The sequence below is a fragment of the Taudactylus pleione genome, unplaced genomic scaffold (assembly GCF_031769625.1).
Source record: "Taudactylus pleione unplaced genomic scaffold, aTauple2 ptg000129l, whole genome shotgun sequence".
Taxonomy (NCBI): Eukaryota; Metazoa; Chordata; class Amphibia; order Anura; family Myobatrachidae; genus Taudactylus; species Taudactylus pleione.
The window spans coordinates 19,096,868-19,122,253 of NW_028284531.1; the positions used below are offsets into that span (position 1 = coordinate 19,096,868).

Consider the following 25,386-nt stretch of genomic DNA (forward strand, 5'->3'; position numbering starts at 1 on the left):
TTATTCTTTGCTTCTTCAAAGCAACAGGCAATAAAAATAGATTTCTCAAAAGAGAAGTGGATATCAGTGGGATAAGTAGTTAGCAGGTCCACATCCATTTCTCTGATAAGCTATCTGCAGCTATCTCAAGTCTGCTTCTATGCAGATGAGCACCTAACTGATTATCTAGGCTCAATTAGTTTAATACAGCCACTGCAGTTGCTACTTGCCAGGAAAAATAAAAGTAATGAATTTGCTGCTGTGGAACTACAAATACCAGCATAACAACATTGCCTCGCACTTGCAGGGCATGTTGAGACTTCTAGTCCTATAGTGGCAACTGAAGTACTACCACCACTGCTGAAGACAAACATACGACCCCACCCCCAACAATAAATGATCAGGTTACAAATCCACTTTACTTTGAAGACTCTTCCTCAGACTCATAGACCAAGCATGATCACACAGGGTTGTAGAAAACAAAGAAAAGGAGAAGCACTACTACAGTGTAGTTGGTCAATGTATACACCTGGGAAACTGATAGCGCCAGAAAATCCTCCAGGGACATATAATGTCCCGGCTAATTAAGGCAGGCACCTATAGACATTACTTTATAGCATTTATATAGTACAGACAGTTTCCATATATTACACGAGTCTAGAAAAAGTCAACCCTTGAAAAATCTATAGAGAAAAGACAGTGGAAAGCACTACAGACAGGGTGTATATAGGAGGGAGGGGTGTATAGAAAGACAGAGACAGCAGATAAAAGAGAAGGAAGGAGGGCGAGGAGTTTGGTAGAGGTGGAAAGGGAGGGTGTAGTGAAGCAAACAAACAAGGCAAAATAAGTGTGACAATAAGAGGAAAATCTAAGGAATATAAAATAATAAAATGTGGGGGTTGTATAGAAAGGATGATGTTGAAAAAAAGGAGGATAGTTATAGACAGATATAGATACATTTGCAGAAAGCATTAGAGAACACGAATGGCTATGAGATAGAACAGTCCCAAAGAGTAGAATGGATATAAAGCGAGTGATTAACAATGCAGGTTCTATTTTGGTTCTGTATTTTTCCTCAATATATTTATTTCTTTAAATACACGTCCAGTGCAGAAGGTCACCATCTCTTTGTTCTGTCCAATTTGGGTCTAGCTACCCTGCTGGTCCTTCTTCAATAGTAAATGGCCGTTTCCTTCATCAATCCCTACTTCTTTAGCCATTTTGTTGGTTCTGTATCGCAAGTTATTAGTTATGCCCTGAGCGCAGCGTGTGGCTGCCAGCTGGTGTTGAACTACAACTTACGGCATGTTGTGCCGTCCAACTATGTCTGGCAAAGCAGGTTGCTGCATTCAACAACAGCTGTCAAACAACAAGTTGGAACAGAGGTGTGAGTAAGAGAACTGGAGAGAGCAGTTATGGAAGAATTCATTGAATAAAATTGTGTACTGTGATGACTAGAGGCAGTAGAGAAAATTAAATATGGTGTGGATATAGCATGAACAAGAAATACATGGTTACTAAACATTATTCTAATAACTAAAACAGATGTATAATAAAAGAACAATATTTACCGATATTGTAAAAATGCTGCTTCATAATGAAAACACTAAGGGGTCTATTTACTAAGAAGTGTTAGGAGACAGAGTGAAAAGTGATAAGGTGCCAGCCAATCAGCTACTAACTGCCAACTCACAGGCTGTGTTTGAAAAATGACAGTTGGGAACTGATTGGCTGGCACCTTATCACTTTTCACTCTGTCTCCTAACACTACTTAGTAAATAGACCCCTAAAAATATTATAAAACATTAGGGGGTGAATTTACTAAAGTGAGAGTTTTTAGAAGTGGAGATGTTGCCCATAGCAACCAATCAGATGGGAAGTAACAGGGGGTGGCGACTCAAATGAAGGTGTGGTGCGACCGTTTCAGGAGCGTGTCTCAGCCTGCGAATGCGAATTTGTACACCGTTGAAAAGGTTCCAGCAGCTTATTTCCGATGGACATTCTGAGCAACCATAGAGTTGCTCAGAAGATTGATAGTTCGGCAGATGTGCGACCGACGCTTTGTCTGTGTACGCAAGCAGCAGATTTGAGACGCTGACAGTGGGCAGCTCAGTACAAATCATATTTTCTCAGAACCGCTGCGTACAAAGACACAGCCCCGACGGGATTAGCATTCACCTCTGAATCAGGCACCCAGCCGTCCTGCCAAATTTCACTGTTGGGGACGAATTCTTCATCAGTCACTGCAGAGCCCGTATGTATATCTTTTTCTGGTATTGCTTCTGCGACAATAAAAAATGGCGCTACAAGCCCTTCCCTGGTGTACAAGCGTGTGTCTGAATGTGCAAGGATGGAGATTCTCAAACCCCGCTTTACATGCAATTATTGGTCGCCCGAAATCTGCACCAGCCCCGTGCTAGGTGCAGATTCTTCATTAGAGTATGGACTCCAATGCGAACATTGATTGCAACCATTTCAGCGACCAGCCGGCGTCACTCCCTTAACATATCTATAAGACCGTCCATCTCCGTGCATCAGATTAGCCACCTCCCTGTCACTGCCCAGTACATTTAAAGACATGTCTGAGTCCATGTGTTTCAATCACAACTGCATCCAACATCGACACTGCGTGCTACTCAGAGTAAGGTCCTTAATGTAGTTTTCAGTGTCTGAGACACAAAGAGGCAAAGCGACATTTCCAAGACACTGTTATTTGAACTGAAGTCTCTAGAAAGCCTTACCATGTCACTATCATATAGTCAATGTTTGTAACAGCTGCTGTTATGAAATCAAAGCTAAAATACTGTTTTTTTCCCTGTATTTATGATCCCTCACACTATGTTGGCACAAATTGTCCCCTGGAGGATACAGTATTTTATTATCTGCCTGTGGGGTGATAGAATAGGAAGCTGTACATTATGGGGAGGCTGAGAGATTTACTGAACAGTTTCCCATCCCACAAGTGTATTCAAAGCACCATCTAAAATACACTATGCAGGTTATGACAGACGTGTCTTACATAGAGAGTCGCTAACACTGTCACTGTATGGTATCTTGCAAAACTAACAACAATTTTCTATAGGGAATAGTAAAACCCTGAGACCTTCAATTCTTCTGTTTACAACAAATACACACTTATAATGTATAGTTTTCAAAGAAAGTATGTACAATAGGTTTATACATAAAGTGTGTAATGCAAGAAATATATATACAATTACACACATCAAACCATTATAACATTTGGGCCACTGGAATCACAATGAATTTTTATCACAATTGAAAAGTGATTTCTACCTGCACACCTCAGACTAATTATAGTATTCTGCATTTGTATGCAGGTGTTTTTATCTGATCAATATACTGTAGCTGCCCCATTCAAATAAATAAACATTAAGAAACATGTGGGGTTTTTTGTGTAGTTACTTATTTGAACTAATATTTATGAAAAAGCTACTATAAAAAAAATTATTATTATTTTTTTTAACTTGAACATATTTTGTTCTCTACTGGCTGTGAATTGGAGACAGGAAAGGCTGCATGGATGCTATGAAGCTTCGAAATGGTTTATCTGGTCTTTCAGTAAGAAAATGTCTAAAATTCCCTTCTAACTTTTCTTTTCAACCAGTTCAGGCAACAGTTTCTTTTAGCTTTAATAGGCCCCAAACCACTAAAAAGCAAGTGGCTTAAGGGGGAGTTACTACTAACATTGAATATAGTGGAATTGAAGGACACAGGACACTGAAGACAACCTCTCAGACTCTGAAATAACTGATAACAGAATACAAAAGCTTACAATCAACTACAAATCAAATTTAATTACAATAGCGAGCTATTAAGATATGAGAACTTTAACACATTTTTGTGAATGTTATTAGTTTCCATTTTAAAGCAATTTTGTATTTTAGGTTCAGTAGTATTTTAAAGTTTATATATACTGCTAATTTTAACACCATATTTACCTAAAAGAACACCCAAGATGCAGAGAGGGAGGGGAAGGGGTTTAGGGTGCAAAGTAACTTGGTCTGGGCCCAATAGTGAAAATTATGGTAGGGGCAGATAGGGCTCCATCTCCATCGGCTCATCCATGGCCCCAGCAGATACAGTGCATCCGGAAAGTATTCACAAGGCTTCACTTTTTCCACATTTTGTTATGTTACAGCCTTATGCAAAAATTTAATACATTCATTTATGTCCTCAAAATTCTACACACAGTACCCCGTAATGACAACATATAAAAAGTTTTTTTGAGATTTTTGCAAATTTTATTAAAAAAACCCACTAAGAAATCACATGTACATAAGTATTCACAGCCTTTGCCATGAAACTCAAAATTAAGCTCAGGTGCATGCAGTTTCCACTGATGATCCTTGAGATGTTCCTACAACTTAACTGGAGTCTACCTGTGGTAAATTCAGTTGATTGGACATGACTTTGAAAGGCATACACCTGTCTATATATGGTCCTACACTTGACAGTGCATGTCAGAGCACAAACCAAGCATGAAGTCCAAGGAATTATCTGTAGACCTCCGAGACAGGATTGTCTCGAGGCACAAATCCGGGGAAGGGTACAGAAAAATATCTGCTGCTTTGAAGGTCCCAATGAGCACAGTGGCCCCCATCATCCGTAAATGGAAGAAGTTCAGAACCACCAGGACTCTTCCTAGAGAGGAGAACCTTCCAGAAGGACCACCATGTCTGCAGCAATCCACCAATCAGGCCTGTATGGTAGAGTGGCCAGATGGAAGCCACTACTTAGTAAAAAGAAAATGGCAGCCCACCTGGAGTTTGTCAAAATGCACCTGTAGGACTCAGACCATGATGAGACAAAGATTGAACTCTTTGGCGTGAATGCCAGGTGTTATGTTTGGAGGAAACCAGGCACCGCTCATCACCAGGCCAATACCATCCCTACAGTGAAGCATGGTGTTGGCAGCATCATGCTGTGGGGATGCTTTTCAGCGGCATGAACTGGGAGACTAGTCAGGATAGAGGGAAAGATGAATGCAGCAATGTACAGAGACATCCTGGATGAAAACCTGCTCCAGAGCGCTCTCGACCTCAGACTGGGGCGACGGTTCATTTTTCAGCAGGACAACGACCCTAAGCACACAGCCAAGATATCAAAGGAGTGGCTCAGGACAACTCTGTGAATGTCCTTGAGTGGCCCAGCCAGAGCCCAGACTTGAATCCAATTGAACAACTCTGGAGAGATTTAAACATGTCTTTGAACCGACGCTTCCCATCCAACCTGATGGAGCTTGAGAGGTGCTGCAAAAAGAAATGCGCGAAACTGCCCAAATATAGGTGTGCCAAGCGTGTGGCTTCATATTCAAAAAGACTTGAGGCTGTAATTGCTGCCGAAGGTGCATCAACAAAGTATTGAGTTAAGGTTGTGAATACTTTTTTAAATTAAATTTGCAAACATCGCAAAAAAACTTCACACGTTGTCATTATGGGGTATTATGTGTACAATTTTGAGGACAAAAATTAATTTATTCCATTGTGGAATAAGGCTGTAACATAACAAAATGTGGAAAAAGTGAAGCGTTGTGAATACTTTCCGGATGCACTGTATGTATTATGTGCAGTCTATAGTGACTGCGAGGACCAATAGTTTCCTCTTGGTCCACGCTGTCACACCCCTCCTGGACTGCTAGTACAGTATTGGCTTTTGTAGATTTGGAGAGAGATAAAGTACCAACCTATCAGCTCCTAAAGGTGGGTACACACCTAATAGATATCTGCAGATTGCCTGATCTGCAGATAATGGTTGTTCATTCACTCTGAACAACCATCATTTACCATCTGACCGCGGGTCCCCCTCTGCAGCAAGTGTACGGGCAGTTGGCTGACCGCCCATACACACAGCACTATGAGCAGATATATCTGTCATCGGCTGTGCTGCACAGCTGACGCGATATGTTCGAACGCTGTCGTTCACAGACATATGGTCTGTACCCATTGGCCGACGCACCCACAATATATTGGCCGTTCAGTTGACCGGCAGATATATTGGCCAGTGTGTACCCAGCATAACTGTCAGTTTACAGGCTGTGCTTGAAAAATGACAGTTAGTAGCTGATTAGTTGGTACTTTATCACTCTCCAAGGCTTATGCTGGGTACACACTAGATGGCATGTGTACCCAGCGATGTGACCCACATCCCCCCCTTCCCCCCACCGTCAGGCCGACATAATGGGTGGCCCATACACACTGGACAAACCGATATGCCGCCACCCCCCCGCTGCATCGTCTGATTGGACTGCATGAGGGAAGATCAGATGATGCGACTGATGACCCCACGGGAGAGCACACCGCACAATATAGTGCGTACACACTTGCCAATTTTAACGATTTGTCATTCCAATGCGTTGGAAACTGGCAAAAAGTAAAAAAAAATGGTCTAGGTGTGTAGGTACCTTTAGTGAATAGACCCCATGGTCTGTCATCAGTGTGGAATCCCAACATTCATCTCATTGGCCCTGGGAATGCCAGCTGGTATGTGCCACACATTAATCACATCACATTCTAGTTTTTACTACGGCAAATCATTCCTCAGTTTCCTCTTGGATAGTATTGCCACAGATAGCTGTGAATAAGTTGGTTGTTGCTACAGGACCCTAAAATATAATGTGACTCTTCCCAGGACATAGCAGAATGTAAACAACCTGCAATACGAGGGGAGAGGAAGGTGACACTGAGAACAGTTTTCCTTGCAAAAAGTATCCCGAAAGAAATGATTAATTTTATAGGTCAGGATAATTATTGCTTAGAGTGGAAGTTAAGTAAATGAGTATATTTTATCTTGAGTGGAAAATAGTGAAGGTGTGGTTTATGTGCCCTGCCATAATGAAATTACAGCACAACCTTTATGAGCAGGATCTTTGTACCATGTCTCATTTCTACAAGTCCTTTCTAAGCATTAGCTTTATCTTTACATTTTCCTGCTCCCTTGCTGAATTTAGCTTTTTAAGATTGCAGTAAGCCTCTCATAACAAGGTGCTTACGAAGAAGGGGTAAGGGGAGAACTGACTAAACGAACTGCCTGACTGAGGGCCAAAGATATAACCTATTGTTTAGCTTCCTACTTTCTCCATCTTCCTGTTTTTTATTTCCACGCTACCTCTGTGTAATAACATTTAGTACTGCAGGAACTCCTTTACATGTTACAATAATTGTAGATCCTTCTGGCCACAGTTTACATTTAAAAAGGTCTTTATCTTGACATGTTAATATCTATTATGCCAGAGGCACCTGTAAAATAGAAATAGCTTATCTTCAATAGGAACCTGCAACAATACATTAGCTGTTTGGCCACATGTTATTACTAATAAGCAAAGAATATAACTAAGCAAATTATGGTGAAAATGCCAACCATAGAGGCTGAGCTTTGCTATATGGGATCATTTTCTCCACTTGTATTGTTATTCTGCCTGAAACATAAAGAAAATAGAAGCGACTATGCAGGGTTGAACGCAAGTCACATTTGTGGACGTATCCTGCGTGTTTTTGCACTGATCATCATGTTCAGTAGCTAAGTTGTCACCTGCAACTACGGATGATGGGGAGTCGCATGCAACATAGGCTAAGTAATGTGAGGGCAGAGTTGTGTGCACACGTATTACGCCGGTTTTCAGTTGTGTCTCTGCACCAAGGAGCGAGCTGGTACTAGTGCACACTGATCAGTTATTTTAGGTTGTCCCTATTCTTATACACCACAGGTTCCCAAACTCAGTTCTCAGGACCCCAAACAGTGCATGTTTTCCAGGTCTCCTCACAGAATCACAAGTGAAATAATTTGCTCCACCTGGGGATCTTTTAAAATGTGTCAGTGAGTAATGAATACACCTGTGCACCTGCTGGGTGACTTGGAAAATGTGAGGACCGAGTTTGAGAACCACTGTCCTACACTTATGCACACAATTTGCGTCATAGTTCAATGATCCCTACCACTCTTGCACACCCACAGTTCACGTACTTTCTGTATACCAAACAGAAAGAAATACTCAACTTAGTCAGGCTAAATACGCTGTGACCCAAACCATTGCACAGATTTTCAGGAGAATGTTTGGTTTTCTCAACCTGCATTCCATATGAAACAAGATACAAGAAAAGTTAAGAGAAAACATTCCGGACCCAGCAACAAGGTATCATAGTGGGCAGACGACCCATAAATGGAATAAACTGCAATCAGTGTCCATCCGGCATTTGAAGAAAATAAAGGGAGTATATGAAATGTGTTGCGTTGTCAAGTGATCAATAAAACACTATTGGAAGGTATAATTAAGCTACACCCACCTCAGTGACCACTGTGCTTGGCATTCTTAGCACTTGACAGTGGTTACAGATCTGTGGATATCATAAATACATCACATACAAACATGCATATCATTCAGTGTGATCTAAATGATAATGATGGGTAAGTAATTATCTGGCTCTGGCATAATGACAGGAGGACTTTTCAACTATAGGCCCTGATTCAGACCAGCTCGCTGCCGGAGGAACGCCTCTGTTTGGCCAGCAACCCCCCCGACCCGCCTACAAAACGGGGCGAGCTGTCGATCAACATCGACAGCCGTCCCCTTTGTATTGAGCCCCGGAGCGAGAGAATTTCTCTCTCCCTCCGAGGCTTGCGCACTGCCCGGCCATCGACCCACTTGCGAGCGGATAGCGCTTGCGAACGGGTCTGAATCAGGCCCATAGTGTGTAGTAGTACGAAGGAGCAGTATATGCTTATGCATTTGAATTATTCAAAATGGAAATTGAATATAGTATTGAACTAATTAATCCATACATTAGCATGACAAATGTGATGGCAGCAGTATTGGTGCCCAGTCCTTGTTCATGTAAGTCTATGTAAATGGAATAATACATATCCATGCCACAATCTGTTTCAAACCCGGGTCCAGCCTATTTAAATTGTACAGGAGCAAACCAAGGCAATCCAATACATCCATGTACCTTATGGGAAAACTATCTACCTTCCATATAAATTATGACAATAATGGCTCCTTCATAACTACGCAGTTTTCTTTTACATCACATGTCCTTATCACGCAAATCTTACGTTGAAACACCTGTGATAGTGTCGTGTTTCCTGTAGTAACATATCATGCTACATTTTAAAATAGGTCAATTCATAACATTATAAAGTAGAACCTTGAAATTCATTGATCTTCAAGATTTACTTGTGAGTATTCCAGAATAGCAGCCGTTTAGTTAACATGGGACATCCCAGCTGAAGGTGTAGCAATAGAACCTTTTTTTTATGTAGGCTGCTCTTATTGATTAGAAAGCCCAATTCCTAAAAAAAAGTTGATGTTTCAGGAACCATGGCAGTGACTATTTTCACACCCTGGTTTCAATTCTGTAAATAAAATTAGAGGAATTGTAACTGTGGCCTAGAAGAAGTCATTAGGTTAAGTTCAGGTATTGGCAAACCGAAAAGTCCATCCTTTACTAGTAAAGTAAACCATGTAACAAAATGTATATTTAACACTAAAAAGAGTGCAATAATTTTGCTGTATAAAATATATACAATAAAAAAGTTAAAATTTATTAAACAAATTAAAAAATAATGTGTCCTTCCTTCTGATGAAACCAGTTTAGCTTTGACTCCTTTGAAGACTGAGCAGCCCACAGCTGAAGTGCACCACCAACCTACAATAGTCATCTCACGATTTTGGTTTGATCTCCAGCAGGGACACTGTACAGATTGCAGTGACTGTCTAAGCTGCCAGTCAGTAGACAAGAATCCACTACCCAACTGCTACGTACACCACCACGGGATTCACAAGCAGCAAGAACTGCTGAGCACAGTGGCATCCCATCTATCCATCCTGCCCGCAAAGAGTGAGAAGCTAAAGCTGGGTACACACTGACAGATATATTGGCCAATCAATTGATTGGCCAAAATATCTGCTGCCCGTCGGCCAGTGTGCACCCACGATATGTCGGTGAACCTCGTCGTTCACCGACATTTTGCACTGGCTGTGCTGCACAGACATATCTGTCCATCAGCAAGTGTGTACGGACGGTCGGAGATATGTTTTTTACTATGCTGAAATAAAGCATGTGATTTTTAAAACTGCAGAAGACTGGTGAGTGCACCCCTACATTATACTATGTTATTGGTATATGGAGTTTTCCCATATGAAATATGGCTGTAGCACCCCAGCAATAAAGTGAGTGTGGACTCAACAGGATTCTCTCATATATATATATATATATATATATATATATATACATACACACACACTGTATATATAAATAAAAACAAGGAGTTGACTATATAGTACATTCTGTTGAAATTAGTGCTCCTATTTTGTGTTTCTTACATTAAGTGATACACCTCTAACAAAAGTGTTGAATTGAGCAGAGAAATGCGCAGTTCCAGTCATCTCTCAGGAGGTCTTTCATCTATGTGGAGACCGGCAACAGCTTCATAAAAAGTCCCATTAAATGCTTTGATCACTGTTTGGTGCACTACCAACACGTCAGTCATCCAGAGACTGACAGGTGGATAGTTCAGTGGCAAGCTGTTGAGTGCACTATTTCTAACATCATGGATCCCCACTCTATATCAGTGGAACAGAATTTCACAACTGCACTGCAATAATTCGGCTGCCTCTCTCAATACATTGTTTGCCGCTCCTTATTTGATTCCCCATTGACATATAAATGTGCAAACAAATTTTGTTACTGCTACTGTCAAATTAGTATGCAATTTGGGAATATTATTCACATCCAATTTTAACAATGCTATATCCACGATTACTACAAGGATTCCTCCGGGGTATGTCAGTGGAAAAAGTTTTCATCTCCTTTGTCAAACATTACAGAGATTGGCTTTTGGGATTTTAACCAACTACATTTTACTACCTCCTGTTTGGAAAAATTTATAAGGCACTTACTTATTGCAGAGGTGTATTTCTATTTCTAGATGTATTATTTGCTATATATGTAATTATATTGTTGTCTGAAGCTTGTTTCATTTTGTTGCATCATTTTGTGTCTATTTTTTAATATGTGTAATAAATTGAAACTTATTATATATATTTTATATTGTGACAGTTACTGCATTCTTTTTGGTGGTGAATATAAATTTTTACTTTGATTTACATTTTACCTTGCAGATGATGTGGATTGAGCTGCTTATATATCAATTGGGCATCATATATATCAATTTATTCATTTTTGTTTAAATAAATAATTTGTAATCTTTGTTCACCCGAAACTAGTATGGTTATTTCTTTACCAGTAAACCAGGATTTTCAAAAGCTTCATTTGATCTACTATCTGAAAACACAAATAATAGAGGGCTGAATTCACAAACTTCTTAAGCCAGCATTGGCTTAATGTTGTATTGTAGCATTCGGTCAACCAATGCCACTGTTAAGTTTTAAGTTGTATGGTACCAATGTTCCTTTATAAATAAGTATGTTTAATAGTACTTCACCCTGTGCTCCTAAATAAGATTATAGAACACTGGCAAGACGTGTTTCTCCAGATTTGGCTCTGACAAAGAACATGCTGAACAAAACAAATGTAAAGGAAACCCGGTAACTTCCAATAATTCTGTGATAGTGTGACATCTGGGAACATTGCAGGAAAGCGCGTCCTCGGTGCACACAACCTAGATCTTGAGTGGGGCACGGAGAGAGCATGCTAAAGTCAAGCACAAAGTAGGGCAGTGCTCCTCTTGCTACAGACCTCATCAATATCGCAGAGACCTTTCTGTCTTTTAGTTTGGAATCAATTTAATCATTTCCACATGTGACGGTTGCATGATAAATGACACAGCCTATAGATGACAGCGTTCCAACATGCTGTACAACTATATATACACTACCCTTGTAAGAGGTTGATTGCTTCTTCAAATTCAGTTTGAAATAGGTCTCCTGACTCACTTTTCTAAATGGGGTAACAGGCTAATGGATTACACATTACACAAGGTAAAAATAATTGTCTCGTATGGTATCCTCCTGGAAGGACAGCCAGGCAACAGTGTGATAGAATCTCATTCATATTCACATAGAACAGGATTTACAAAAAAAAGCATTCTTGGCGTAAAGCTTCTTTTAAAACACTTTTTACACACAATGGGCTTGCTTCTGAGTTGCCGTGTTTAGCCGCTTTCAGAAAGCGGATGCTTTGTTAATGGAATTCTAATGCGACTTCATGTGGGTATTCGGATGGTAGATAGACAGTAATATATAGACAGTCAAAAGACACCAGAAGTTAGACAGTGAATAGTTCGACAGGGAAAAAAGGTCGACAGGGTCAAAAATGTTGACATGGTTAAGAGGTCAACATGCAAATGGTCAACACATAATAGTTGACACATAGTGTTTCATGAATTTTAGAATTAGGGTTGTTGTTAAGATTAGGGTAAGGCCCTCGGCGGAGGGTTAGGGTTAGGCTGCAGAAGGGGACGGTTAGGTACTAGGGGGAGTTTTAAACTGGGTACACACTGACAGATATATTGGACGATCAATTGATCGGCCAAGATATCTTGTGTGCGTCAGCCAGTGTGTACCAGCGATATGTTTGTGAACGACGTCGTTCACAGACATATTGCGTCGGCTCTGCTGCACAGCCGATGGCAGATATATCTGCATATACGAGGGATGTTAAATAAGTAATGCTTGAATGCTCATAACTCTGAAATAATATGCAATATTTGAAACGTTGTCAGTTTTAGTTTAATATGTCTGCTAGCTGTATATGTATTTTTGTTTAGGTAGTCCAAGAAATACCATGGAATCCAAAATGAAACAAAGAGCCGTCATTGAATTTCTGGAAAAAGAAGGCTGCACTGCTACAGAAATCCACAGAAGACTGAAAAAAGTGTATAGTGAGCGTACAATTGACTATATCAATGTCAGAAAGTGGATGAAGCATTTTCAATCGGGAGAATCGTCCGTGTGCGACAAAACTCGTGGTGGCAGACAATCAACTGCAGTGACAGCAGAGAACCGACACAAAGTCGATGCCATGATTCAGAAAGACCGTCGTGTCACCATCAGAGATGTCAGTGATGAACTTGACTGTAGCCATGGCACTGTAAAAACACTAATCAATGATTTGGGATATCGTAAAGTGTGTGCTAAATGGGTTCCAAAGCAATTAACCAGGGATCATAAGGCCCAGAGGGTGGAAGTGTGCAATGAACTTTTGACCAACTTTGAAGCCATCCCTGAGACGTTTTTGGAAAATGTCATTACAGGAGATGAGACCTGGGTATTCCTTTATGACCCAGAAACAAAGGCCCAATCAAAGCAATGGAAACACCCAAGTTCACCTAGGCCAAAAAAGTTTAAATCACAGCGATCCGTAAACAAAGTCATGGCCACATTCTTCTGGGATTGCCGAGGTGTTATTCTCATCGATTACTTGGAACCAAACCAATCAATCAACAGTGATTGATACATTATTAGACTTAAGAAGCTGAAAGAAGCCATCCGCAAAAAAAGGTCAACAATTCCACTGTCAAATGTCATCTTACACCACGACAATGCCAGACCTCAGACTTCGATGGCAACATCTGCGGCCAATGCCAAAATGGGGTAGGCAATAATGCCACATCCACCATACAGTCCTGATTTGGCCCCTTCTGACTTTCATCTGTTTGGCCCTCTCAAATACTGTCTCCGGGGTCAACATTTTGAAGACATAGAGGTTGTTAAAAATGCCATACGTTCCTGGGTCAAACCACAACCACTGGAATTTTTCCAAAGTGGATTCACAGCTTGGGTTGAGAGGTGGAGAAAATGTTTGAGGGCAGATGGTGAATTTTTTGAGTAGAGTCATTCTGTTACTAAGACTTCAAAGTATTTTACTGCAAATTTTCAAATCTGTATCTATAATAAAATTTGAGGCATTACTTTTTGAACAACCCTCGTATATCTGTCCATCGAGCTGTGTGTACGAGCGATCAGCTGTTCGCCTGTACACATGCAGCAGCAGCGGGGAGGGGGTCGCGCCAGCCAGCGGTATCCGCGGCTGCCTGGAAGATGATAGTCATTCAGGGTATATGAACGACCATCATCTACAGATTTATCTGCAGAAATATCTTTGCATTGTGTACCCACCTTTAGGGTTAGGCACCAGGGGCAGGGTTAAGGTTAGGATTATGGTTAAAAGATATGTCGACCTTCTACCCTATCAAACTAAGCTCATGAATATCATTTACATGTTGACCTTTTGACCCTGTTGACCATTCACTTTCTACCTTCTGGTGTCTATCTAGTTACTGTCTATCTATCATTCCACACCCTTCATGCATATGCATCGTGCCGCCCCACTTACTTCAGGTCGTTGACACAGCCGTCATCAATAGTATCAGGACTTACACTTACTACCTGCTGGATGCAAGAAATCTCTATAAAATATGCGTCCCCTCTGTATACGCTCAAATTTTTGGACGCAACTCTGGTCACACTTACATGCTGGTTCTCTTTCATGTGAATGCCCAGTTGACACTCTAAAATGACTACTTTACATACGGGGCTGGAATCCGTCTGAGTCAGAATCGCCCAGAAATGCACAAAGGAGTACATCAGCGCATGTGCAATTGTAAAGACTCGGTGCATGCGGTTTGATTCAGGATCAGACCCAATACAATGTGAGTCAGAATACGGTACGTTCAAGTAAACAGTTCTCTAAAGTCACATTATGCACTAGGCAATTTGGGAGCATTGCTGATACAACCATAAATAAGAGCACTGCTGGTATAACCAATGTTAGCAGGGTTGCTAATATACATGTGTAGTGGTCACAGCACTGAAAATGCAAAGGAGCAATTTTTGTTTCACGGAGCAAGTGGAGACTGCAACATATGACAGACTCTCTCCAACTGCACATTCAGCTGAGAGGCTCAGAGTATAGACTCTGAACTTAGAAATGGCGTCCTGCAATAGGCTTCACTTACAGAAATTATCTTGGGTGATATGAAAGCAATTTGATGACGGATGGGAACTATGGCCTTGAATTCACAGGCATCAAAAAGCCTCCATGGTACTTTTCACATGCTTAGAAATATAGGTTTAGTTTGTGAAAGTGGGATGGACTTTGGATGCAAGGCAATGCTACAGGCAACACTGCCTCATGTTTAAAGTAGGGATGTGCAGGCTCGGATAGGTTCGAGTTTGCACGTGGAGTTCGGATTTTTCCCTCCAAAAAAACGGAACTCAGAACGAGGCAAAACGTCATCTTACATGGACGAACATCATCATTCCTGGTCTTTTGTCCAGGAATGATGATGTTCGTCCATGTAAGATGACGTTTTGCCTCGTTCTGAGTTCCGTTTTTTTGGAGGGAAAAATCCGAACTCCACGTGCAAACTCGAACCTATCCGAGCCTGCACATCCCTAGTTTAAAGCACTCCTGGCATTGATAGAGAGTGTCCGTATATACAGATATGTGTAAAAAGGATATGTTTTCCTTCTTCTTAGCCAGGGTAAAGTGTATGATATGCTTATCAGCTTGTTTATTCTTTTATGACATTCTTCCATTTGTTTTGTTCTTTAATTCTAAAGCTTAGGCCCTTACAATTCACTTGCTTCCATTTCTAAACTCCTGCCCCCACCGGCAGGCATATTCCAGCCATCTCTTCTTTCCATACCTCCCTCAGTCCTTCTTTCTCATTCTTTTCGTTACCCAGGCAACAGCTATCTTACTTCTGTGTGGATCCCTCGCGCCTTTCTCCCCTGTTATCTTTCTCTTTTTTTCCCCTTTCATCTATCTCCACATCTCTGCCTTCATATAAACCTCTCCGTCATTGTCTTTCACTTTAATCTCTTTCTGCCTTCTGTTTCTCTTTCAACACGCACAGCTTTAGACACACACAAATCAACACAACAACTTCTTGTACTGCGTCTCCTAGTGCGCACAGGTAAAAAGAAGAACAATTCCTAACTCTGCTTAGGTCATTTCATTTAATAACATATAACTTTCTTTTTCCATGAATAGTAAGCTATTTGCTTTATAATTATTTACAGCGTATCAATAATACGTTTTCTGAAATAACACAGAGCTGAATCTGAGTCAGACAGAATTCTCTGCACACACAGAAATGGCGAGTTTTAGTATACAGCTCATGCGCAGATGCGAACATGCGCATTTTTGCATATCTCCATCCTATTCTGACCTTTGCCGGTTCTGTCTTTCCATGAAATTGGTATTTCTGGGCAGGAACTGGGCGTCAACTGTGCGATCACAGGGAACAGCCCAGACTTGTGGGAACGTAGCTAAAACTTCATTGCGATTCTATGTCGTGCATATGGAGAATGGAAGGCTGGAATCCTGTTTCTGATGTATCTCTTGCACCTGCATGGAGCTGGCATAAGTGCTGATACTAATGATGGCAGTTACGGCAGTTGGAGTAAAATCAGTTGTTGACGCGGCTTCCTGCTTGCAGACGCACAGATCCTCACATTTGCTTTACGGAATATCGCATTAACTCAGGCTTGCCTACCCTCCCGATTTGGTCGGGAGCCTCCCGAATATCGGGTGCCGCTCGGAAGGAGGGAGCTGAATGTCGGCAAGTATGCATTAACTTAAGATAGTAAATCTGGCTTCCACAGCAACCCATAAATACAGCTACTTTACGTCAGACACAGAGGGGTCTATTTACTAAGCAGTGTTAGGAGACAGAGTGAAAAGTGATAAGAAAGTGATAAGGTGCCAGCCAATCAGCTCGCAACTGTCATCTCACAGGCTGTGTTTGAAAAATGACAGTTGGGAGCTGATTGGCTGGCACCCTATCACTTTGCACTCTGTCTCCTAACACTGCTTACTAAATAGTCCCCAGAATCTCTTGATACAGATCAAAGTCTAGTAGCAACTAATTTGATGTCACAAGAAGGTAGCAATGATGGCAGGCTACGGGAATCATTTGCTAAGTGGACCTGCAAAGCATTGGAACTACAATTGGCAAAGTGATGTCAACTGTAGTTCAGAGCGGAGCAACGGGCACACTGAGATGAACTGGAATATAGTCCCCCTACTAATTTTATACAGAGAGTTTGGAAAGTCCCTCCGCAGTGACTGTGGGGGAGATGTATGAAATGGCGTTATGGGGTTTAGTGGTATCAGCGCATGTTACGTGTGCTGATACTGCTTCTTCCCCATGTACAAGATGTGTTTGAAATGACGGGGGCGTGGCTTTTTTTTTTCAATTAGCCACAGGTGCTGCTGGGGGGTTTCTGATCAGCGTATACGCAGATGCACTACAACCGCCGGTCAGAAACCGAAAGGGGCAGAGTGCGAGTCGCCGAAGAGGTGAGTTAACATTCTCCCTCTTTGAGCAAAAGTTTTTTATATACATTATGCAATGAATACATGCATGACCCGGAGGTGAAGCTGGTCCACACAAATAACGGCGTTAGCCACCCGGTAATACATCTCCCCCTCTGTGCTAATTGTGTGACAGTCCAAAATTCAAATAGGGGAGCCACACCAACGCCAGAGAGTCCTGGCTGTTGATGTTTGGCAGCGTTTTGGGTGGCAGTTGGTGTGGTTTCCCTATTTAAATTATGGGCTGTGCTGCAGTCTCACCTCTGGAGCTTCCACTGTCTATCACACACTTAGCCCACAGTCACTGTGGAGGGACTTTCCGAAATATATAAGTTCACCTCAGTCTCCCTGCTGCTTTGTCCAGCCCCTTCCCTGTCTGCTTGGTAAACATACCGATTGTAGGGGTGGATAAATAGCAAAGATGCCCCTACCTCCAAAGTACATTTGTACACAACAGGAGAGAGGAAGTACAAAGAACAGACATTGTGGCTAAACACTGCTAAAACGGTATATTCATCCACATGTGGAGTTGTACACATCTATGCATCACACCTCCCCTATCCATACACTTGGTTTCAAAGGCGTCATCAACAGCAGGGAGCACTTGCACCAGCCCTACCCATGATGCGAGATTGATATATAAACAGGCATATCTTTGCATAGATCGAAACTCTGTCAACATGCTCTCTCTGATCTTCGCCTACATGCCCAATTACTACACAGTTACGCCTGATCAGCTGCTAGTGGAGATGCCCATAAAATGCTTACTCTGTGCTCCACAGCATGTACAGTGAAAAACACGCACGATCCATCTGCAAAACTGACTTGCATTCATTTCAGCATCAGCGCCATGACCATCTACTGATCTCCTGTATGATTATGTAACATTGCCGCTACTGACATAGTTGTAGAGGAGAGGAAACACATGTGTTTATGTATGTGTAGTATACGGTGACAGTGCGCATGTTCAGTGCTGGGAGATGTGGTGCTTCAAATTTGAACTCATGCCATTTTGTTTATCCTTTTGATCATATTTTTAACAGAATCAGGTCTATTGCTAATAAAGTATTTTTTTTCCTTTATGAAATGTTGATTAGTGTGGCTTGTTTGCAAAAATGGACCTATTGGAAGAAAGTCATGATCTAAAGGATATTCCCATGTAGGGTTTTAATTTTAATATCCCAGTTTTCAAAAGAAATCTATTAACTCTGGCTTATTAGTGATTCACAGACTACTTGTAGGAATCCCCCAACAGAGCATGTTTTGTAGCCTTCATCTTCCAATAAAATACAATCTTACTTTATGTATGTCAATGGGAGCCTCTTCCAGATCAACTTGTCTTGGCTTGTTAAATCAACTGTGAATTACGAAACTGAGGTAATTGTTCTAATAACAATGATGTTCTTTGGTTCTATTTTAGGGAATACCCTTTATATGTACAAGTACATAAATCCAGTTTGTCTAGTTCCACCAGTCATTGGGTAAGGCTTAAAACCAGGTCACAGGAAAGAAGTTACTCAAGATACTACTATGGAGATGTCCCCTCTTTATTATTAAGGGCCAACCAACAATACCGACGTGCAAATTTACTCCCAAAGGGGGAGGGAAGATAGTTTACATGACTAATTACTTCTTCCAAAGGTTTATAGTATTTCACCTATTTAAAATATTATTATAAAAGTTTAAGGTTAACAATATCTAACAACATCCTCTTTCTACTTCCCTGTGATATTGGCAACAGCCATATACCTGTTTTTCAAGTTTCCGGAATTGCTAACCTTGTACTTCCATGCTAAAATCCTGTACCAATTGTCTGATCCTCTACAATGACCTTAAAGTAGTTCTTTGTGTGTAGCTCAGAGTCTGTCACTGGACACCATCTTGAACTTCCCAGATTTTGGCTGTAATGTGAAGTATACCGAGCCAGCACTACAAGCCCATAAGTACCTTCAATAGCAAAATCTATCTGCATCCGTATGCCCATAAAATAATTAGAGCATGCACAATGCAGGTAAATGTAAGAGCTGTCTGAAACATTTTAACTGAAACTCTCACAATAACTACAGCCCTATATATGTTATCTCTATTTCCGTTTGTTCAAAAAATATAGATTTTTTTAACATTGCAGGCCTTTAAAAATAATAACAGTGGATCCAATGAGATTAACACATCCTAAAAACTAACATCTATAAAATAAGGAGAGTTGTGTGCTAAAATGGTGGTAACAAAAGTGCAAACTCAAGAGTTAATTCAGCTGTTCAGTTCCTGGCTGTGAAAACCAGAATTGGATCTTCTTTATCAAATTAGCTTTCTAGTTCATTATTAAAATAGGCTCATTTCCTACAGCAGAGCTAAAACCTAACTAATTAGAGCAAATTTACCTCTGCAAATGTTATTCAAAAACAGTTCATACTGTATTTGCTGCAGTATACATGACTTTTGTAGTCTCAGGTTTCTTGTACATGTAGCATGAAAACTATGAGGCAATACATACGTGTCCTCATACATTAAACCTTTATGCGCCATATGGATTCCAGTGCTGTGCTCTTCTTCCTCAGTTTTGCTACTTTTTTGCATCTTAGTTCACATATAGTGTACTAGGTACTGTGGCAAGATCAGGATAAGGGTGGCATCTCCTGGGGCAAATGGCTGCACTTTAGATGCAGCAGCCAAGTAGTAGTGCACCAGTCCAGGTCTTTGGTACAAGTATCTGCAGCTAGTTTTATTATCAGCACAAAAATAAAAAAAGGAAATCCTGCCCTGTCTTGCTCTAACAAAACAAAATGATTCCCTCTCTCAGAGTGGAGGGACCTAACATACCTATCACAAAACAGAAGTCTTTAGCATAGCACTTACATTCAGTAATCACAGAATCTCTCAACAGGCCTCTGATCTGTTCCAAAGGCAGTGAGACACTGACTACAGAGACTGACACACCCTTTATCAGCCTCTCACAGATGGCCTGGCAATCAAGGCTGCTATAATTGGTTTCTACCATCTACCAAACAGAAGTTTTTGTCACAGTATTTAGGATTAGTTTTGTGTTGCAAAAGAATTAGTATAAACTTGCAGATAAAGCATATCTTTTGCCTTACTGCTACTTTTTCTCATTATTGCGATCTGCTTCTTCAATTTTGCATCTTACTTTGCTTATAGTGTACTAGGTACTTAGGATTGGTATTTTTGTTCTTCAAAGGAATTGGTATAAAGTTGCATATTAAGCATAACAATGATGGCACGGGTCATTTATTACACACCTGTCTCTTGCTTTTTTTACTTTAGATTGTTTACTTTTCCCTCAATTTTGCTTCTATTTCCTCCATTGCGTTACTAATTTCCTGCATTGTGCTACTTTTTCCTCAAAGTTGCATCTCAGTTCATTTATAGTGTACTAGGGACCTAGGATTAGTGTTTTGGCGTGGCTATTTCGGAAAGTCTGTGGCACTCTAAACATAGCTATTTGGCTCGATTTGAGAATAGGTGTACGTAGATGCATCTGTAGATGTACTGGAAGGTGTTACATGTTCTGTGCATTAAGCTGAGAAAACTGCTGCAATACACCCACTAGTACAAAGTCAAACCATTTCAATCTTCTTACCTTGTGCTATTATAATAGGCCTGTACATATATGTCCCTTACTTGCGAAGAATGGCCATTTTGGCCAATAAATCTTACCAGAGGGGCTGGGCTATGCAAGTGGTTTTGGGCAGCAACCTAACAAATATAGATCATAATCATATAGGATCAGTATGATAAAAATGTGACAGCAGGGCCTCCAACGAACCAAAAACAAGATACTGTCAGCTATTATAAACTTTTACTCATAAGGGTTCCAAAGTGTTTGCAGCGTCGCACAAGGGGTAAACATAAAAATACAATAAAATTACAGGACATATGGCCAATACACACATTACTTACTATCAAATATTGGCTGTTGGTCATAGTTTAGTATATAAGAATGTGACTTTCTGACTAGGAAAAATCAGACCCGTATTATAATATTCAATATAGGTTGAGTTCCTATATACAAAATGATTGGGATATCGGATTTTTCAGTATTTTGGAATATTTGCATACCATAATGAGAGACTGCAAGGACGGATTAAGGGGGGGGGGGCGACACGGGCCATCCCGGGGCCCCCAAACACAGAGGGGCCCCCTCTGCAGAGAACAGGTGTCCAGCACAGTCAGTGCTGCTGCATCAGCTGTCAAGGGGGAGAGGGGCCAGCTTTACACTAACGCATAACACCCCCCCTCCACCGATGCCTCCCCTCCACCAATACGGCAAGCCCCGCCCCCATATCCCTGGAAATCATGTCATTACATTGCGGGGGGTGGAGCCTAATGAATTGAGGAGGTGCCCGGATCCTTTTGAAACCTGTACCAGGCCAACAGCAGCTGCTGCTGCATCAAGTGTAAGCATGTATGTGTATTGTTTTAGTGTGTGTGTGTATGTATGTATGTATGGGATATTGTGCATATGTGTTAGTGTATGTATGTGTTAATGTGTATAAATGTTAGTGTGTGTATACTGTTTATGTGTATGTGTGAGTGTTTTCTCCTGTCTCCATGTAGCCTGGGCGGGGGCTTAGGTTTGGCTTTATGTGGCTTGAAGGGGGCCCCCACAACTAAGTTGCCCTGGGGCCCCCACAAGCCTTACTCCATCCCTGAGAGACAGGACCCAAGTCTAAACACGGGATGCATTTATGTTTCATATACACCTTATACACATAGCATTAAGGTAACTGTATACAATATTTAAAAAAAATGTGCATCAAACAAAGTTTGTGTACATATTAATTTGTTTCATATACACCTTATGCACACAGCCTGAAGATAATTTTATACAATATAATTTAATACAATACTTTTAATAATATTGCACGTTAAACAAGGTTTATGTACATCGAATAATCAGAAAGCAAAGGTGTAACTATCTCAGTCGCGCTCAAAAAATTCAGTATTTTCAGAATTTTGGATATGGGAGACTCAACCTGTACTTCCAAAGCCATTCACTGTAAAATACTAAATTACCACCATAAACGTCACCTGCATTCTGGGAAATGTTGAATTGTTCTCATGACTTTTCAATGATGGGAAATTTGTTAAAAGTTTATTTGCAGTATAACTAGTTTCTTTCCCCCCTCCCCCACACCACAAAACAGAAGAAATACTCAATGCAAAAGAGAGAGAGAGAGAGAGAGAGAGAGAGAGAGGGAGGGAGAGAGAAAAAACAAGCAAACATTAGAGACGAAAAAGGAACTGAATACAGGAAGAACATTAAAAGAAGAGAAAAATGCAGTCTGGAGAGGGGGAGAGAAAACACAAAAGGGAGTCATGAAAAGAAAGGAGGGGGAAAGGGAAGGGATAAAAAAAAAGAAAGGAATGAAAAAAAGAAAAAGCATTTTGAATAGAGAACTGTACCCAGATGAATAGTGTGTACATAAAGGAATGACTGCCTGAAAAGAAACAGCCAAATGAAATAACCTCTCTTCTAGAGGCAGTGCCAATCAAAACGACAATGCTAATATACTTCCTTTCTTCCTTATGCTTCTACTTTCTGCTTTTAAAATGGGCCAAGGAAGAGCTGCCCAAGTGGGGGTGGAATTTTAGTGATTACCACATACTTCCATATTAATACAAGGGAAAGCATAAACAGAGAAATACAGACTGAGAGACAGACAAATACAGACTGAGAAACAGACAGAGTATGAACATTCCAAGTCACCGCAGCAGCATTCCGCTCAGCAAGGTCTATTATACCAGATACAGAACTCAAAGCTGAGCTGTAATGTTCTTATTTACAATAGGGAATTCATTATGCCATACAATACAGGTGTCTTAACTATAATGATGTGGTAATGTCAAAACAATTAAAACACTGGGGCTGATTCAGCATCGCATGTATGTGCAATGCTGAACGCAGATTCCAGATTATCGGGAATATGTGCGTGCAGAGGACCCATTCTGCGAATGTACAAAACGGGTCCTGTGTGATCGCACGCAGCCATTTCTATGCCTCTGCCTGATTGATAGGCAAAGGCATTTAAGGGGTGGTGCGGGGACGGCCGGCGTTCTCGGAAACGGGGCATGTCCGCCCTGTTTTCCGAGAGTGGCAAGGCCACGGACGCAGTTTCCTGGCTTTGCAAGCCGGCCAGCCTGAGTAAGCTGGTGGTGAGTGCTGGGATCGTAAATGCAGCAGGGGGTGTCATACACATCCTGCTGCATTCGCATATTCGCAAGGACAGAATTGCAACGCTACAGCGTGCAGCTTCGCAATTCCATCCTAAGATGAATCAGGCCCACTATACGGAAACAATAGTATTATAATTTACACAAGATTATCATTGTATAATACAAAAGTGATGTTAACAGATGTAGGCTATGTACTCCTTTAAGCAATATCAGTTGAAACAGTGGGTTCTGATGTCATCAGTTTAGTGTTTAGTAATAATGCACCCTGTACGATAAATTATCCGCGCCAGGGGATTCAAACAGTGAGGTTTACCCCACGCGGTAAACTACAGAGGCGGACTTTTCCTCGCAGCACCTGAAGAAAAAGTCTGCTAAAAGAGGCTCCCGCTGCGAGGTAACGCGCAGGGAAACTAATGATTCCGCACTTTAACTCATGGTTTATCGTGCAGGTAAAAGATTTAATTGAATAGCATTTCTCCGCATGGTGCAAGTTACTAGATGCAGGGTATCAAAAAAATTTACATCAGGAAATGCATTTTAACGTATATGAGAGGAGAGAGAAAGTACCAACCAATCAGCTTCTAACTGTAACTTTACATGCTGTGTTTGAAAAATGATATAAGCCGATTGGTTGATATTTTCCCTCTCTTTTATACTCCCCCCACCCACCTTCACCCAGTTTGTGACAAAGCGATAGTTTTGGTTTCTTCATCATTTTTGGCAACAGAGCCATAAGAAAGAAGTCTAATGTGCAGCAAGCGGGATTGCTAATGTACATTGCTAAATGTGTTCCTCTGATGACTCCAATCTACTCTACTGTTGGTCCCCACATAATCCAATCAGGTGGGCACATTGGCACAGTTTCAGCCATTTGGCAATCAGGACGTACGACCAGTTCTACTAGTGTAGCCATCATTAATCATGGATCGAAGGGATTTTTGGAACCCTTGTTGACATTTGACAGAAGCACAGTAATTGTAGTATTACCTTAGTTGCAAATATAAGAGTTTTAGCAAAAATGTAGATATTATATATACCTAAATTATTTTTATATTATTGTATTATCAACACTTATAAACATAATCGCATTCTATCATTAAAACTGCAAAGAAGCTCTACCCAAAAATCCTCTTCACTCTAATATGACAAAGACCTGTGAAGAAGATCACGTAACTTGCCCACAAATTAACCAGCCCAACATTTCCTCTGCCCACCAAGGAAAAAGGATTGTTACAGCTGAATATGCTTTATTAGCCAGTCTTTATTCTCAGTAATAGAGAAAGGCTTCAGATCCAGCAATATTGCTCTTTGCTAAATGGAAAAATCCATGTAACCCTTTTGTGACCAACTATATAACTGAATGTAATCACCAGGCTTTTGGATGCAGAGACATATGGGAGAGACTCATACTTACTGATTAACATGGAGTGTTGACTTCAGGCACCAACTGTTGTAGCGTCTTCACAACTGATTTGTCTAGAGGGAAAATGACATATTGCATAAAAATGTTTGTAATCTGTACCATTTTCTATTGCCAATAAAAAAAAAACTGTTTAAAATACATATGGTTATAGGCAACTTATCCAAAAAAATTACAATTTCACATATGATGCCTATTGTTAAAAGAAAAATAAATCATTGTTATTCCAACGTTTTACAGGTCTATTTTCACCCAACTTAATAACAAACAGTTAAACATATATCTGTAGTGTTCATTCTAGGGTGGGCAGGGCGGCTAACAAAGAAGGCCGTCCCTCTGCGTGCATCCAAAAGTAGGGGCATGGTCACTAGAAAAGGGGATGTGTCCTTGACACGCCCCCTTTTCAGCACTGTAGGGGACCCCAACAGCGGAGCACTGCGACCTGAGAGTGGGGACGGCTGTTTCAGCAGGGTACCGCCATAAGGGGGTGTG

General features: G+C 40.9%; 1 protein-coding gene across 3 annotated transcripts in view; it reads right to left on the bottom strand.

The window, feature by feature from the left end:
• The window catches only part of ZNF710 (zinc finger protein 710), a 77,523-nt gene that overhangs the window by 36,904 nt on the left and 15,233 nt on the right, over window positions 1-25,386 (bottom strand). For all 3 annotated transcript variants that reach the window (XM_088473016.1, XM_088473015.1, XM_088473017.1), the window contains exon 2: window positions 24,889-24,950. Coding sequence is in view for 1 of the 3 variants with exons in the window: in XM_088473015.1 (XP_088329141.1) it covers window positions 24,889-24,898 (10 nt within the window). In the remaining 2 variants the exon portion in view is untranslated. The remainder of the gene's footprint in view (window positions 1-24,888; window positions 24,951-25,386) is intronic.